Source organism: Nanorana parkeri, unplaced genomic scaffold, assembly GCF_000935625.1.
Source record: "Nanorana parkeri isolate BGI_ZX_2015 unplaced genomic scaffold, ASM93562v1 scaffold922, whole genome shotgun sequence".
NCBI classification, from domain to species: Eukaryota; Metazoa; Chordata; class Amphibia; order Anura; family Dicroglossidae; genus Nanorana; species Nanorana parkeri.
In genome coordinates, this window is record NW_017307190.1 from 258,849 (window position 1) to 272,037 (window position 13,189).

At 47.0% G+C, this 13,189-nt stretch overlaps 2 protein-coding genes across 5 annotated transcripts in view; one reads left to right on the plus strand and one right to left on the minus strand.

The window, feature by feature from the left end:
* The window catches only part of PI4K2B (phosphatidylinositol 4-kinase type 2 beta), a 27,354-nt gene extending 19,220 nt beyond the window's left edge, over positions 1 to 8,134 (plus strand). For 3 of the 4 annotated variants that reach the window (XM_018566144.1, XM_018566145.1, XM_018566146.1), the window contains exons 7-10: positions 3,335 to 3,422; positions 3,857 to 3,990; positions 4,101 to 4,160; positions 7,520 to 8,134. In XM_018566144.1, the coding sequence (XP_018421646.1) occupies positions 3,335 to 3,422; positions 3,857 to 3,990; positions 4,101 to 4,160; positions 7,520 to 7,693 (456 nt within the window). In that variant the 3' untranslated portion in view covers positions 7,694 to 8,134. Of the gene's footprint in view, positions 1 to 3,331; positions 3,423 to 3,856; positions 3,991 to 4,100; positions 4,161 to 7,519 lie in introns of all 4 variants that reach the window. The other variant, XM_018566143.1, reaches the window with a different exon arrangement.
* A 3,776-nt stretch (positions 8,135 to 11,910) lies between these two features.
* Positions 11,911 to 13,189, minus strand: part of ANAPC4 (anaphase promoting complex subunit 4) — a 36,431-nt gene continuing 35,152 nt past the window's right edge. Inside the window, exons 28-29 of the mRNA XM_018566150.1 lie at positions 12,947 to 13,070; positions 11,911 to 12,175 (exon numbers count right to left, since the gene is read on the minus strand). Coding sequence (XP_018421652.1) covers positions 11,975 to 12,175; positions 12,947 to 13,070 — 325 coding nt within the window. The 3' untranslated portion in view covers positions 11,911 to 11,974. The remainder of the gene's footprint in view (positions 12,176 to 12,946; positions 13,071 to 13,189) is intronic.

A 13,189-nucleotide genomic window follows, 5' to 3' on the forward strand; every position in this document is an offset into this window, starting at 1 on the left:
CCAAGCGTCCGTGGCAACCCAAGTCTGCTAAGCCCGCCGGCAAGCCCCAGTCCGCATGAAGGTCGGGCCCCGACTCTGGGTCCCAGGGTGGGGGGGCGCCTTCGGCTCTTTGCAGATTTTTGGCTGGCCCACGTTTCCGACTCTTGGGTCTGGGAGCTGGTTTCTTTGTGCTACAAGATCGAGTTTCCGTCCCGTCCGGGAAACGTTTTTTTCCCGTCCAACACGCGCCTCTATCCTTCGCGGTTGGCGAATCTCCGTCGCGCTGTGGCGGACCTTTTGTCCCAGGGGGGTGATTGTGCCAGTTCCGTCCTCGGAAAGATTCAAAGGGTTTTATTCAAACCTGTTTACTGTGCCCAAGAAACAGAATGAGGTCCAGGATGTGCCCATCCTGGACCTCAAACGCTTGAACACCTTTGTGCGGGTCCGTCGGTTCCGGATGGAGTCGATCCGGTCCGTGGTTGCATGGCTCCGTCAGGGAGATCTGCTGGCCTCCATCGATATCCGGGATGCATACCTTCATGTACCCGTTTGCGAGTCTCATCAGCTATATCGTTTCGCGGTGGGGGAGGACCATTTTCAGTTTGTGCCGCTGCCCTTCGGGCTGGCGTCGGCCCCACGTGTGTTCACCAAGGTGTTAGCTCCGATCCTGACGCTGTTGCGTTTGTCGGGGGGTTTCGATCGTGGGGTACCTGGACGACCTGCTCCTATGGGCGGAGTCGCAGTCTTCTATGGTGACGGCTCTGGGGGTCACGGTGCGGTCCTTTGGAGGAGTTTGGGTGGCTTCTAAACCTGCGAAAATCTTGCCTGGTGCCTTCACCACGCCTGGAGTATCTGGGTTTGGTTCTGGACACTGTCGCGGCCCAGGTCTTTCTTCCTCGGGACAAGCTCCTGAGGCTCCGTTCCAAGGTCCGGCTACTGAGGACTCGCCAGTGGTTTGCTTGCAGGTCCTGGGTCTCATGGTGGCCTCCTTCGAGGCGGTGCCCTTTGCGCAACATCATACCAGGACCCTGCAGAGGAACATCCTGGTGCAGTGGGACAAGTCCCCCCTGTCCTTGGACAGGGAGATTCGGATCTCTCGGGAGGCGAGGGCCTCCCTGCGGTGGGGGCTTCAATCTCCGGTCTTGGTGCAGGGGAAGTCTTTCCTTCCTGTGCATTGGACGGTGGTCACCACGGACGCCAGCCTTTTGGGGCGGGGTCCTGGGCTCCTTGACCGTGCAGGGTCGTTGGTCGCCGGAGGAGTCCCGTCTGTCGATAAATGTGTTGGAACTTCGGGCGATTCGCCTTTCTCTCCTTCATTGGTCAGCCCGGCTCCAAGGTCTGGCAGTCCGGGTCCAGTCGGACAACGCCACCGCAGTGGCTTACATCAACCACCAGGACGGCACAAAAAGTGTGGCCGCGGGTCGGAAGGTGTTTGGGATTCTCTCCTGGGCGGAAAATCGAGTCCTGGCTCTCTCGGCGGTCTGCATCCCGGGAGTGGACAATTGGCAGGCTGATTACCTCAGTCGACAGTCGGTGGATCCGGGGGAGTGGTCTCTACACCCGGAGGTTTTTCAGCAGCTCTGTCGTCGCTGGGGGACGCCGGAGGTGGATCTTCTGGCGTATCGGTTCAACCGGAAGGTGGACAGGTTTGTGGCCCGGGCCCTGGATCCCTGGGCGGAGGACGTGGATGCCCTGGTGGCTCCTTGGGGTCATTACGGTCTGATTTACACCTTTCCTCCACTGTATCTGTTGCCTCGTCTGCTGCGTCGGATCGCGGTCGAGGGCGTCGCCGTCGTCCTCGTGGCCTCGGAGAGCGTGGTACGTGGACGTGGTTCAGCTGGTGGTGGACGCCCCGTGGCGTCTGCCTCTGCCCCCCGATCTTCAATGCTCTGGTTTGCACCTTTGTTCAGGGGGTGACGCGCATTGCTCCCCCTGTCCGCTCGCCTTTGGCGCCGTGGGACTTGAATCTCGTGCTTTCCATGTTGCAGGAATCTCCCTTTTTGAGCCTCTTCGGGAGATTCCGCTTTTGTCCTTGCCTTTTTGGTGGCCATCACTTCCGTGCGGCGGGTGTTGGAATTGGCTGCCTTGTCCTGCAAGTCTCCGTTGCTGGTGTTGCATAGGGACAAGGCGGTTCTCCATCCTAGGCCGCCCTTCCTGCCTAAGGTTGTGTCGGCATTCCATCTGAATGAGGACATTGTCTTACCTTCCCTGTGCTCGAAGCCGGTTCATAGGAAGGAACGTGCGCTCCACTGTTTGGATGTGGTTCGCGCTCTTCGTGTCTATTTGGAAGCTACGGCTTCTTTTCGTGCGACGGACTCCTTGTTCGTGCTCACGGAGGGCCCTCGTAAGGGTCGGGCCGCGTAGGCGGCTACCATATATAGGTGGATTCGCAATGTGGTTATTCAGGCGTACGCTGTTAAGGGGCGTGAGCCTCCTTTCCCTGTCACTGCCCATTCTAATAGGGCTGTGGGGGCTTCCTGGGCCTTTCGTCATGGGGCCTCGGTTTCTCAGGTTTGTAAGGCCGCTACTTGGTCTTCTGTTCACACCTTTGTTAAGTTTTACAAGGTGGACGTGTTAGCATCGGCGGATGCTGGTTTGGGGCGCAAAGTGTTGCAGGCTGTGCTTTGAGGGGTCTTTTGGGTGTTTTGTTTGTTGTTGCCCATCCCTCAGTGTGTTACTGCTTGGTGACGTCCCTACCATTCAGGATCTACGATCTGTTGCCCTGTGTCCTTCAATGAACGGGAGAGAAAATAGGATTTTTGAGAGAAAATCCTTTTTCTCTCCGTTCATTGAAGGACACAGGTCCCGCCCTCTTTTATGGGGGTGTACACTCCTAACTGCTAGTTACTTACTGGAGACTTGTCAACAAGTGAGGGGTTGGGCCACCAGCAGGGACGGCCCCTAGGCTGTCTTGTCTTTTAGTTATGTGCCTAGCGTCCTACTCCTGCAGGTGGCGATATACCCTACCATTCAGGATCTACGATCTGTTGCCCTGTGTCCTTCAATGAACGGAGAGAAAAGGATTTTACGGTGAGTACAAAAATCCTATTTTCTTTTAGGACAGCTAGTGAACTGATAATGAAATCTGTTAGCGCTGTACATACAGGGTTAACTATGGCAAGCATTACTCCATAGCCCCCTCATAAACATTCCAGAGAAAGGGAAGCCAAGCTTTCAGAAAAGAGCAATATTTCGTGCTAATGTTCTGCTATATGATGGTTGAAGTGTAACAAATATGAAGTGGGGGGTTCTCCTGATTTGGCTGCAAAAGTGGAAATGCACTTTCAATTTTTAGCTTATTTTGAATGATGTTTGTCACGTGGCATTTTAATGCTTCTTGTTCTGATTTTAGGAGTGGACGGAAAAAGAGCCGGTTATAAAAGTTGCAGCCATAGATAATGGTCTGGCATTTCCATTCAAACATCCAGATGAGTGGAGAGCATGCAAGTATTTGGGTTTCTATTTCTGAATAGATTGATGGCTTGTTATTTTACATGAATTCATTCATCTGCTTTTCACCCACAAACGCACTCTACCAACCTACTGGGTTTGCGGGTTCGCAGTTTTTCAGCGTTGAACCTGCTGTGCTGATCCCTATTCCTCTTAAACATGGTATCCCCTCCAAAGACTATGATGGCAGTTTAAGTGATAGCAACATTTGTATATGTAATGTGTAAATAGGTCCACCCCCTTGTACATGTATAATTATTTTTATCAAACTTTTCTACCTCACTTGTATATCTAAAACTAAAATAACCCCCCCGCCCCCGCACTCCATTGTTAACTGAACTGTATTATTGGGCAGAGAGCTTCTACTAGGACACATTTACTATGTATCTCGTTAGTGAAAAGAGCATTTTGTTTTTCCCTCCTCTAGATCCATTCCTCTGGGTCTGGCTTCCACAAGCTAAAGTTCCTTTTAGTCAGGAGACGAGAGACCTTATTCTTCCACGTATCTCCGATATGAACTTTGTGCAGGATCTTTGTGAGGATCTTCATGAGCTGTTTAAAGCAAGTACACGGGCATTTCTTATCCGTAGGATTTCCTTACAGTGAAAGTGTTTATTCTGTTACCTACGTTTTTTTAGTGCTAATTGTCACAACTTGTTTTTCTCCTACAGACTGATAAGGGATTTGACAAGGCAACATTTGAGAAACAGATGTCTGTAATGAGAGGGCAGGTACGTGCGTACGCAAGCAGCAAGAATCTGTTTTATATGTGTGTGTGAAACCCTTCAAATAAACCTTTCCCAAAGTGTGCAAATTAGCAATACTGGTGTGGTGTCTGCGAGTACCTGTGTGTCTGGGGAGGACACTGGATCCCTGCAGGAGTTAGCAGTGATGTAGAAAGATGAAGCAGGAAGAAACCAGTGGGGGACATGGGAATCCAAGCTGGTTCCTTCCTTCCCCTGCAGTGACACAGGGGGCCAAAAGAAGGCGCCAGCACATGTCGGGGGATGCAGACATCTAACCACTCCTGCAAGTGTGGAAGAGGCTTTTCAGAGAATGCAGCAAGGGAACAGAGGAAAGGTATAAATACAGGCTGCTGGAGAGGTGAGACTATACTGTTTCTGTTGCAGAGACCTGCTGGATTGAAACATATAGACACTTGACAGGGTCTCTTTTAGCACAGTACCTGCCATTCCACAGTCCAATGCCAGGACTTCTACTAGCCAAATAGGGTCCCAGTGTTGTAATGAATGACAGGGAGTCTAGGCTTAGTGCTATTTTCAGCATTAGTCAAGGCCCAGTGTACAGCGGGTTTCAGGACCCCCTTCCCAGGCATGCAGGAATTGAAATAAAAATCAACTGTGAAGCTTGCACTTTGTCAAGTTAATTAATACAGGAGAGGCATTTTAATGTGAAGCTACCGCAGTAATTCTTTGTAAAAAAAATAACCATCTATAGACCAAAGAGTGGTGGTGGGAGGCGGTTCAGCACTTGAAAGTGCATACAAGCTGTAAGGAATGCCCAGTTTAACCCCTCCAGCTCCCATTCTGTCTCGGTTTTGTAGCAAACCAATAGTCGGAGTAGATCATAAGAACACAGGGGAGAGACCGGTGTCCCTTTTAATATTCATTAAGAAAAGGATTTTACTGCAACTAAAAAAATCCTGATTTCTTGATTGTACATTAAGTGGCGCAGGATGAAGTATTGCGTACATTGGGACATCCTAAAGCAGTCCAAGTGAGGTTTTGGCAACATGGCAAAGGAAATCAGCAAGCCCATGAAAACTGGCAGGTTTACAGAGGGGGCTCAACAGAGCTGCCTGAAGAACCTTCCGACTAAAGCTGGCATCAGCTGAGGGCCTGAAAGAGCACCTGATAAAACCCGATAAATGTGTGTACAGAAGACCTGGTGGTAGCCGTGCAAATCTTTTCAAAAGTTGCCTGGTGCTGAAAAGCCCAAGAAGCTCTAACCTGATGGCATACCATGTGACAGGGAAATGTGGAGCCTTGGCCTTAAGTCTATAGACTTGAATGATGAGTTGTTGAATTCACCTGGCGATAGTGGAACAAGAAGCCGACTGTTCCCTACGAGGACCTTCAGGAAGGACAGAGAGTTGGACTGTTGCAGGGGTCTCAAACTCAATTCCCTCGAGGGCCACTCGACAAAAAGCCCATGACCCTTAGGGGAACTATGGGGAAAAACACTTACCCCATAGTTCTCCTTTAAAATAAAATATAACTATATGCGATATGGTACTACGGACCCCAATACACACAATAAGGCCCTGTTCATATCTGTAAGTTTAGGTGCAATTAGGGATTCCTGCGTCAGAAACTTGCGTTTTCCTGCAGCAGGAATCCCTAATCAGATGTTTACACGCGGCCGCCGTCACCCATTCAAGTTAATGATCAGGTGACAGCAGTTGCATGTAAATGCCTACACACCGCATGTAATGATATGTGATATGATTACATGCGGTTAGAAAACAACTCTCCCTCGATACACAATCATTGCGTCCAGGGAGAATGATTCCTAACCGAATGTAATAATATCACATATCATTACATGCGGTGTGCAGGAGTTTATATGCAACTTCTGTCACCTGATCATTAACTTGAATAGGCGACGGCTGCCGCTTTTAAACACCAGATTAGGGATTTCTGATGTAGGAATCCATAATTGCTCCTAAAGATACAGGTGTGACTGGAGCCTAATACACTTATACTCTTTCTACCCCCCTTCACATAAAAAAACCAAAAAAAAAACCTATCCCTGCACATAAAATAATACAACCCCATACACATGAAAAAATACACACACACACATCAAATTCCCAGTCCCCCCAAACACCCCCCACATATAACAATATAATTCCCAGTCTTAACCCCCACCCCACATCCACCCACCTGTAAGTTAAATACACAGCCCCCTCTCCGGCTTACCTTGTTGCAGGGAGGAGGCTGTGAGCGGTGCCACGATCACCGATCCATTTATCTAGTGGCGATTAGTAATGTCTGCTGCAGACATTACTAATCTAATCAATCCTTTCGGCCTGCGTTTAGAGAAGACGCCGGCCGAAAGGATCATAGTGCTGGCACAGAAGCAGCTATGCGGTCTGCATCCGACAGATGCAGACCGTGTAGCTGCTCCCGCAAGTCTGGTACGTGGTCCGTGACCGTGTACCAGACTTGTGAGCTGGCTGCGGGCCACATAGTACCGGCTTGTGGGCTGGTACTTTGAGACCACTGGTCTAAGGGCAGCTGTAGCTGAGGGATGATTTTGATAGCACTGGCAGTTTGCACAGCACTTTACATAATAAAGGGAATCAGTACAGGAGGTTTAGGAGGGTCCTGCTCAGGAGAGCTAAAGACAGACTCAGACAGCGTATACCACAGCCACACAATGAAGGGAAATCTTCTTACGGTGTTGTGGAACAGGCCAAAGAGAAGGGAGAACAGTGTCCTGGCTAAGGTGAACAGAAGAAACCACTTTGGGAAGAAAGAAGGCCTTGGGCCTCAGGACGCCCATGTCTCCTTGTAGGACAAGAAAAGTTTTACAGTTCAACGCAGCCAAATCTGAAACTCACCTTTTGTAGAGTTGATGGTAACGAGGAAGAGAAACTTGTGAGGAAGTGTAGACTGAGGGATATCCCTGAAACGTTCTGAGGCACCAACAGAGCCAGGTAGAGATCCTAGGCTGTCACTGGGAGATTTAGAGGGGTGACACCCTGTATGAAGGACTTCACTAAGCAATGAGAGGCAAGGGGTCTTTGAAATAGAAACGCTAGGGCCAAAAAGTAGACGTTCATTCTCCTAAGACAATAGCAAAAAACTGAGGCATGATGGGAGTAGTTATACTGGGCTGTCCTTACAGCTTTTGTTTGCCAGTGTCCAATCTTCTAAGGCAGCAGCTTAACCCAATGTATCTAAATACTTCATCCTGTGTCCCTTTTAATTAATGATAATAATGGGGAATTGTTAAAGAAGCATCACAAACAATCCTGCTAGCTGATGGATTGACTATTTGTTTTCAGGTTTTGTTTATTTTTACATGCGTTTTAATGACATGTCTGTTGTGCCATTTCCTGCAGATCTTAAATCTAACACAAGCTTTAAAGGATGAGAAGAGTCCTATTCAGTTGGTACAGATGCCAAAAGTAGTAGTGGAAAGGAGTAGCGATGGATGTCAGGGCCGGATCGTTCACCTGAGTAATGCATTCACGCAGACCTTTCACTGCCGGAAGCCATTCTTCTCTTCCTGGTAGAGGGACGGGAGGATCTGAAGTCTTCAGTTTGAAGCTGCTGTTTTGCACAATAACTGCAATGGGTGAAAACTACTGTCAGTCTCTAATGGTTGCCAAAGGATGTACAATCTATGAATGTAATTCAATTTACGGTTAATTGTAGGAATAAAGTCCGGGTTTCAGGTAGCACTGTAAACTTCTTTCTATGGCAAGAAACCCGTATAGGGCAGGGAAAGTGGACATTATGGAAGGGGTGAGCAGAGTATTCCTTCCACAGGGTTTCATATATGCTGGAATTGTGTGTCCTTGATTTACAAATTGCAGTTTTGATGTTTACAAAATTGTAAAAAGAATATGTATATCACATTTAATGTATTTTCCTTCACTGATGAGATGCAATGTCTGCATTTCCTGGAGTGCCATGTGCACTCTAGATAGGGGAATTAAATCTTTTCTTGGATACAAAATATTTCTGAATGTTTTCTCTTTGGGAAATTGGGACCAATTTATCTTTTTATTTTCCGTTCCTGATTCAAAATGGGATCTGCATTTCATAGGAGCGTGAACATGCAGAGAAAATGAAGACTTCAAGCTAAAAAGTTGGTCATTAATGGCAGGGAAGTGACTCAAAATTGTACCAGACGCTATGCTGAATCTGTTTACTGTGAAGAAACCTATTTGCACTCTTCTTTTGAGCACCTATCAGGGTTTGTAAACCAGGATGTATATATTATTTTGTTTCTGCAATGTAAGTGTTGGTTGCAGACTTTTAGCATTACACAATCAAAGCTAAGCTTCAGGCAGGGGATAGAAAAGTCAGAAGTGTTTATTGAAATATCATTACATGTGTTCAGCAAAGACAATATCCACTTGAAATGACGGACACTGATATTGTTTAATTAGGATTGAGTCAAATATTGCACGTTTTATCCATATCTGGCAGAGGTGCCGGGATTTTAACATGGACTAAATAAAATACAAATATTGTGGCAGGTAAGACCGTTCACATGGATGCAATGAAACCATATTTTGAGGTTTTCCTGGAGTTCAGCTTGCAAGAAATATGGGAGGTGCCAGTTCTGACTTGTTTATAAAGGTATAAGCTGGTGCCATGGCCCTTCTATCAGGTGTCACATGCTTGTTCCAGATCAGTGACCAGCTTTGTGCAGACTTGTTCATGGTCAGTAACTTGCCAAGTATGGATGCCAGCCCTGGAAGTTGCACCTTCAATAACAAGTTGATGGTAGCTGCCATATTTTGTTCATGATTGGATCCTTTTTAACCTCTTGCCGTCCGCCCGTAGTAAAAAAACGGACGGACGGCACTGCAGCATCTGCGGGTTGCCGTCTCCAGACGGCAATTTTTTTCTGCTTGCGCGCGCCCCCTAGCGGGCACGCACGGGCAGGAAAGACCCGTCCAATGCGAACACCCGGTACCGGGTGTTTCACATATAGGCGATCAGCGGGTCCATAGCCCGCCGATCGCCTATATGTGCTCGTTCGCGGCACCGCCCCACCCCCCATTCGTGGGATCCGCTGCCCCATCTTGGATCCCGGGACCGGCTCCGAGGGCGTCAGGAGGAGGAGGACGGGAGATACAAGTTTTGCCTTATATTGAAACAAAAGCCTTGTATGAATATTGACAGAAATAAAAGGGAAAGTCGCCCTCTTATCACTCATCGATGATTCCCTGCTACATGAAACTCTGAGCCTGCGATCTCCATCTAAGCTGGTGCTTTTCACTTTAAGCAGATACAAATGAGGTTACAGTCTACTTTAAATGATTAAACTCACAAGGATGTTAAGTTATGTCAAATGCTTCTGAAATCGCTTACAATGGATGCTGCTCCTTGATATTTAAAAGTTTGTTTTCCTGCAGAGTCAGCTGGTCCCCTGAGCACTGGTCCTGACTTCCTGTTTTAGAGTGACTCCTTTCTCAAGCAGAGTGCTATGCAGTCACCCGTGTGTGTGTGTGTGTGTGTCTCTCCCCCCAGCTAGTAGATGACCAGTTGCTGGACACGGCTCTGATCTTGTACTGGATAGGAAGTTCAGGGAAGCTGAGCAGAGAGACTTGGAAGCAGCTGTTTAGAAACATGATTGTAGGTATTGGGGGGGGAGAAAGTAAAGCAATTATTTGCTGTGCAATGTATACGTGTTTGATCTGGATTCATTATTGAGAGTTTAATACTACTTTAAAGGTGGCTGGGTAGGTCTTTTAGGATGGAACACCTACCTGTCTGCCTCAGTTCCCAGGTCATGTTGCCTAAACTCAGAATTAGATGATGTGGTCTGAAGCCCTTTTGCCTTGTGCGTGCGGTCATCCTTTTTTCTGCGTTAAAGACTTGCCGCCATCTGCAGCCCAGTATAGGGGCCCAGCGCACTGTTAAATCTCCTTGTTAGGGTGCACAGGCAAGTTTGTGCCTCTAATGGGGACCAGAATTTAGATCCACTATAAGATGAGAGCCTATACCATTCCTGTATTGATGGCTTTAGCTTGCCACAGGATTACAGAGCCAAGTTGGAGTGTAATATTTCTCATGAAGGCTGCTGTGTTTAGGACTGTTAGTCACTGTAGGGAACAGGTCAGTGTGGAGGGGTGTCACCCGAAAAATCACCCTTTAGGAGTCTGTTCACACCACGATGGTCTGGAGTGTTGCGTAAAGAGCACCTTTTTGAATAGGCGGTCTAATGCGCCAAGAAAGGTTCTAGCATTGTTTTCAGCCAAGCAGCACACACCACAATGCACATCAGGGTGTTACGGTGTGAATCCAGCCTAAGGCCCCATTCACACAGCTTTAGGCTGCAGCTGGGAACTCTGGTGACAGGAACATATGGATTCGGAACTGCAGGTAATCCTTCCAAGTATGATTTACATGTAGATTGTTGCTGATGGCCGGTCAATGGGAACAGGCTGTATCTGTATGGACACACCTGGGCTTTCTGCCACAGAGATCCTCAGCTGCAGCGTAAGGGTCTGCAACATGTCATCGCTTAAACTTAATGTATACACATGCAATGAAGTATTCTAATGAATTCTTTGTATGGGAATAGTTTTGCAAAGTGTTTACACTCTTCTGTGAAATAAAAGGTTAAAAGGGGAAAAAATGTTTCTATTTTTATTTCCGTGAAGCAGAAATAAACCTTTTATTTAGCCATTCTGCCTTGGGGCCATCCAGGTACTATGAGAGTTCTAAGCTTTGCTCTACAACACCCAACACTTCATGCATAGAACGTACCTCACTCCCACCCACCATCCCTCTGCTCATCCCCATGCACTGATTTCTTTAACCCCTCCGTGACTGACGACGTACAGTGTACGTCGCCAGCATCGGGGCTGTTTAAACAGACTCCCGGCGACTTTTGCCGCCGGGACTCTGTTTAAACTTGTAGAGCCGACTGTCGGCTTTACAACAGAAGCGATCCTGGCGACTTACCTGTCGCCAGATCGCTTCTGTGTCCCGAAGAAGGGGCCGAGTTTCACGGTCGCACGCAATTTGTAAACTGGGCATGTTGGGTATCGTTTTACTTGTTGTAACCTCATCTTTTATATTTCATTATAAAAATGGGTAATTGGTTGTTTTGGGGCATTTAATTAAATTTGTCACTAACTTTTGGGGTTTAATAAAGGAGTTGCGCTAATATTGCGCAACATAAAAAATTTCAACTACCACCATTTTATTCTATAGGGTCTTGGCATTCAGAAAATATATAATGTTGGGGGGTTTTACGTCATTTTCAGGCCTAAAATGTGGAATATAACATGGGTGCAAAAAATGAAAAGGGCCTCAGTCATGAAGGGGTTAAAGGCTGAGGAGTGATTGCTCCTTTCCAGTTTCTTTGCCTTGAGGTTCAGCATCTTTTGCAGCGTTAGTCCTCCATTGCCAGGAGGAGTGGTTTGCACTTTCTCTCTGCAAAGTGTGGGAGGATGCTCAGGTCTGGAGTACTCTCAACCCAGTTTCCTAGGCCTGCCTCACCGTTGGCAGCTCAGGTTGCCATCAGTGCTAAGCAAATACTGATACCAGTCTCCTAAATAGCCTGGCCCCACCTCCTAACAGCAACAGATTAGGCTCCTCAGGCTTGCCCTGAGACCTGGGCCGAGGAGAGAATGCAAAGGCTACAGGAAACCGTGTGATGCATCTAATACTAATATAAAGCTTGGCGAGGCTGGCTGTCTGTCTCCAGCTCATAACTGTTTACAAACAAAACATGCAAACGATTTTACAAAATATTCCCGTTTATTTTCTGGCTCTCAGAGTCGATACTATAAAAACATCAAAATTACATTTAGCATTTTGAAAGGAACTTAAGACTCCAAGCTTTCCTCTGTTACATCTGCAACTTGTGGAGAAGCATCTTTCATCTCATAGGTGGAATGAGTCAACTCTCCCTCTTCCTCAGTAATATCCTGAGCATGAGACTGCTCCTCCACATCCTCTTCTTCAGCTTCTCCGTCATCTTCCACATCCATCTCAAAAACTCGGACATGGCGCAGGTTGGAACTTAGCTACCAGGACAAGAACAAATATAAGGATTACACAGCAATAGATTTTGTTTAACCCCTTTATGACCGAGGCCTTTTTTTCATTTTTTGCACTCGTGTTTAAGACTGGAGTGGCCTAGTCAAAGTCCTGACCTGAATCCTATTGAGATGCTGTGGCATGACCTTAAAAAGGCGGTTCATGCTTGAAAACCTTCCAATGTGGCTGAATTACAACAATTCTGCAAAGATGAGTGGACCAAAATTCCTGCACAGCGCTGTAATAGACTCGTTGCAAGTTATCGCAAACGCTTGATTGCAGTTCTTGCTGCTAAAGGATGGCCCAACCAGTTATTAGGTTTAGGGGCAAACACTTTTTCACACGTGGCCATGTGGGTTTGGATTTTGTTTTCCCTTAACAATAAAAACCTTCCTTTAAATACTGCATGTTGTGTTTACTTGTGTTATCTGACTAATATTTAAATTTGTTTAATGATCTGAAACAAAGTGTGAGAAATGTGCAAAACAATGAAAAATCAGGAAGGGGGCCAACACTTTTTCACACAACTGCATGTCAAATTATGCTTGCAAATGATGAGCACTCATTGGTCAGCGCAAACACCTGACCACGCTGACCAATGAGAAGGGTGTCTTTATTTTGCCTCATGCAGCAGAAGGGCGGTTATGATAACTATTTAAATCTGCTTACGATGAATAATCTGCATCAATATTACTTTGGATCATTTCCCAGGTCGAGCAGTAAGTATTGAACAAATGGGGATTTAAGCGAACACTTACCACACAAGCCACCTTGCGTATCCCATTCACAGACACATACTGAGCTTTCATGTTTTCCAGTAATCTCCACTGGCCCTCCAGAAAGAAGGTGTGGGTAGGTATGTCAGCATGCTGCTCTTCCAGCCTGTAGCATGTCAAGTAAATAAAATCACATGATCAGCTCAAATACACAGAATCCGAGTGACAAATGATGGCTCTTATATGAATACAATACATGACAGACTGTCAATCGTTTTAAACTTT